Source organism: Rhagoletis zephyria, unplaced genomic scaffold (assembly GCF_001687245.7).
Source record: "Rhagoletis zephyria isolate East Lansing unplaced genomic scaffold, Rhagoletis_zephyria_1.1 Rzeph_scaffold_41970, whole genome shotgun sequence".
In the NCBI taxonomy this organism is placed as follows: domain Eukaryota; kingdom Metazoa; phylum Arthropoda; class Insecta; order Diptera; family Tephritidae; genus Rhagoletis; species Rhagoletis zephyria.
Genome location: NW_016199025.1, coordinates 1 through 2,666, shown reverse-complemented (window position 1 = coordinate 2,666; position 2,666 = coordinate 1). Strand labels below are relative to the sequence as shown.

Below are 2,666 nucleotides of genomic sequence, written 5' to 3'. Positions count from 1 at the left end.
TCTAGCAATTTTGGAAAAATACCGATACTGGTGCGATCTACAACCCACCCAATCATTACAGAGATGAATCAACACCTCCGCGTTCCCCAATAGACGATAGTTATGCGATTATCGATACTGTAACCTCAAATCGTCAAGGACCGCCAAGAAATTGTACATCCGGCACAGTTGGATGCATTCCAAAATGTTTCGCGGAAAAGGGTAACCGTGGTTTTCCCGGTGAAGCTGGACCCCCCGGACCGACGGGCTTGCCTGGTTATCCAGGTCCTGAAGGTCCACCCGGCGATAAGGGCCAAAAAGGCGATCCAGGTCCGCTAGGTCCTCGCGGTTATAAGGGTGAACGCGGTGTTCCCGGTATTCCTGGTATGCCTGGAGTACCTGGCGTACAAGGTATTTCCGGAAATCCCGGTACTACTGGTGCGCCTGGAAAAGATGGTTGCGATGGCCAAGACGGTATACCCGGTCTACAAGGTTTGAGTGGTATGGCTGGTCCGCGCGGCTATCCAGGCCAGCCTGGCGTTAAGGGTGAGAAAGGTGAACCGGCAAAGGAAAATGGAGATTATGCTAAAGGAGAAATAAAATAAAATCGAAAAATGAGCAGAGTTTCTTAGAATTAAAAAAAAAACTATAATTTTGCCTTACCGCATCTGCGCTCATTAATGCTCCAGCTATTGCAGCGGCGAAAATCAGCCTAAAATGCAATAAAGAATGAAAAATTTAATCAACATTTAAAGATAATAAAAAAATGTAAAATCCTTAAATCTGTAATAGTTGAATACTAATTAGTTGTTAAATGTTAGCAACACTGAACGGTGCAAAAAACTTCGATACGCTCTCGAGACACTTGATTCAAAGTTATTGGCCTGATGACCCCAAAAATCAAAGCGAAATTAGGCTCCAGTCAATTTTTAGAGCTAAATGATGAGCATCATTTTATTTCAGTAAGTAAATTATAAATAAGTATGTTGGTCTGAGCCTAACATCACTTTTATGAGATAAGCCTTTCTTTTTTTTTAATTTGAATCGATAGAGATCGTATCGCCAAGTGGTTATAAATATATACATATTTACATGGAAAGAAACCCCTTAAAACTTAATTAAATAGATGTAGCAAATTGCATAATGATTTGTCATCTTTTTCTCGCAAAATTGCCAAATTATTTCAATTTTTAATTTAGATATATACAAAGAAACAAATTTAAAGCACATTTAAATAATTCGAAATAAAATTTTGATAAAAATTATTATATATGTAAATTATTATTAAATATGGGTATCAAACGAAATGGTTTTGAAAAGGCTTTATAACTTAACTACGTAATTAGGAGTGTTGCCACATCTTAAAAAAAATGTAATTCAATTTTAATTAAAGGAATTTGGTAAGTGAATAAGGTATCGCTATATGGGTGTCATACAAAAGAAGTTTAAGAAAATAGTAGTTTGGAAATATTTTAAATAGGGTTGCCACCTACATATTTGAGAAGTCTAATTGAACTATTTTAAACCCAAGTTATATGAAATATTAACGATGGATGTCAAATGAAAGATCTTCAAAAAATTATTGGGGGATTCACGACGATGTCGTAAGTGTCGTATTGTTGTACTTATGTCGTAAACTTTAAAAGCATAAATAAATGTTTAGAGAACTTGAAACCACAACCAACTAATTTTTAATACTGCGAAAATTCAAAATATGATTTTGATGGTACTTTGCCAACCCCCTTAATATATATTTTAGGCGTTTAAAGTTGACGACAATACGACACTTACGACACCGTTGTGAATACCCCAATTTAGAACATTTTTGATGTGTTTAAGGGTTGCCCCAGTTTAAAGGACTAAACTAAAATTAATTAATAAGTTAAATGAATTACTAACCGATGGTTATCAATGGAAATGGGTTTAAAATCTTTTATTTAAGAACTATATTTAGGTGGGTCGCCACGTGTTTAAAAAATAAATTTTCACTTAATTCATCAGTTACTTGAAATATTTATAACAATGTTAGACGAAAAATATTTAAGGAAATTTTAGTTCGAAAATAATTTTTAAGAGGGTTGCCGCCTGTTTTGAAAGTGGTATTTCGTTGAATTATACATAAGTTACATGAAATTTTAAAATATGGTTATCAAAAGAACGAGCGTCAAGAAATCTTTGCATTGAACGTTTGTTTTTTTTTGTTGAAAAAATTAAGCTCAAATTATTTAATAAGTTAAATGGATTGTCAAAAGATGGATATCAATCGAAAAGAGTTTGAAAATAATTTATTTCTTAACTGTATTTAGGAGAGTTGCCATGTGCTTAAAAAAATTAAATTCAACTTAATTCATCAGTTAATTGAAATATGTATAACAATGTCAGGCGAAAGATNTGCCAGGCGAAAGATTTTAGTTTGAAAATACTTTTAAAAAGTCGATTTTGTTTTACTTATACGAAAGATACATACATGAAATATCGAAATATTAGTGTCAAACGAAAGAGTTTTAAGAAAACTATAGGCTGATAATATTTTCAGTTAGAGTTGCCATCTATTTTTGTTTTTTGAAGGTCATCACATCTGCACCGTTATTTCGAATTTCCAAAATGAGAAGTAAAACTAAAGAACTGGGATTCTAAATAGATGTGCACAGGTTTTATTTTTTGAAGTTACAGGGAGATTTGGAATT

At 33.3% G+C, this 2,666-nt stretch overlaps 1 protein-coding gene across 1 annotated transcript; it reads left to right on the top strand.

Annotated features, from left to right (window-relative positions):
* Positions 1 to 8: 8 nt before the first annotated feature.
* LOC108355073 (collagen alpha-1(IV) chain-like) lies at positions 9 to 584 on the top strand (the record flags this gene model as incomplete). The annotated part of the gene is made up of 1 exon (XM_017606246.1): positions 9 to 584. A coding segment is annotated over one exon (576 nt), but the record flags the coding sequence as incomplete, so codon positions are not given.
* Positions 585 to 2,666: the final 2,082 nt, after the last annotated feature.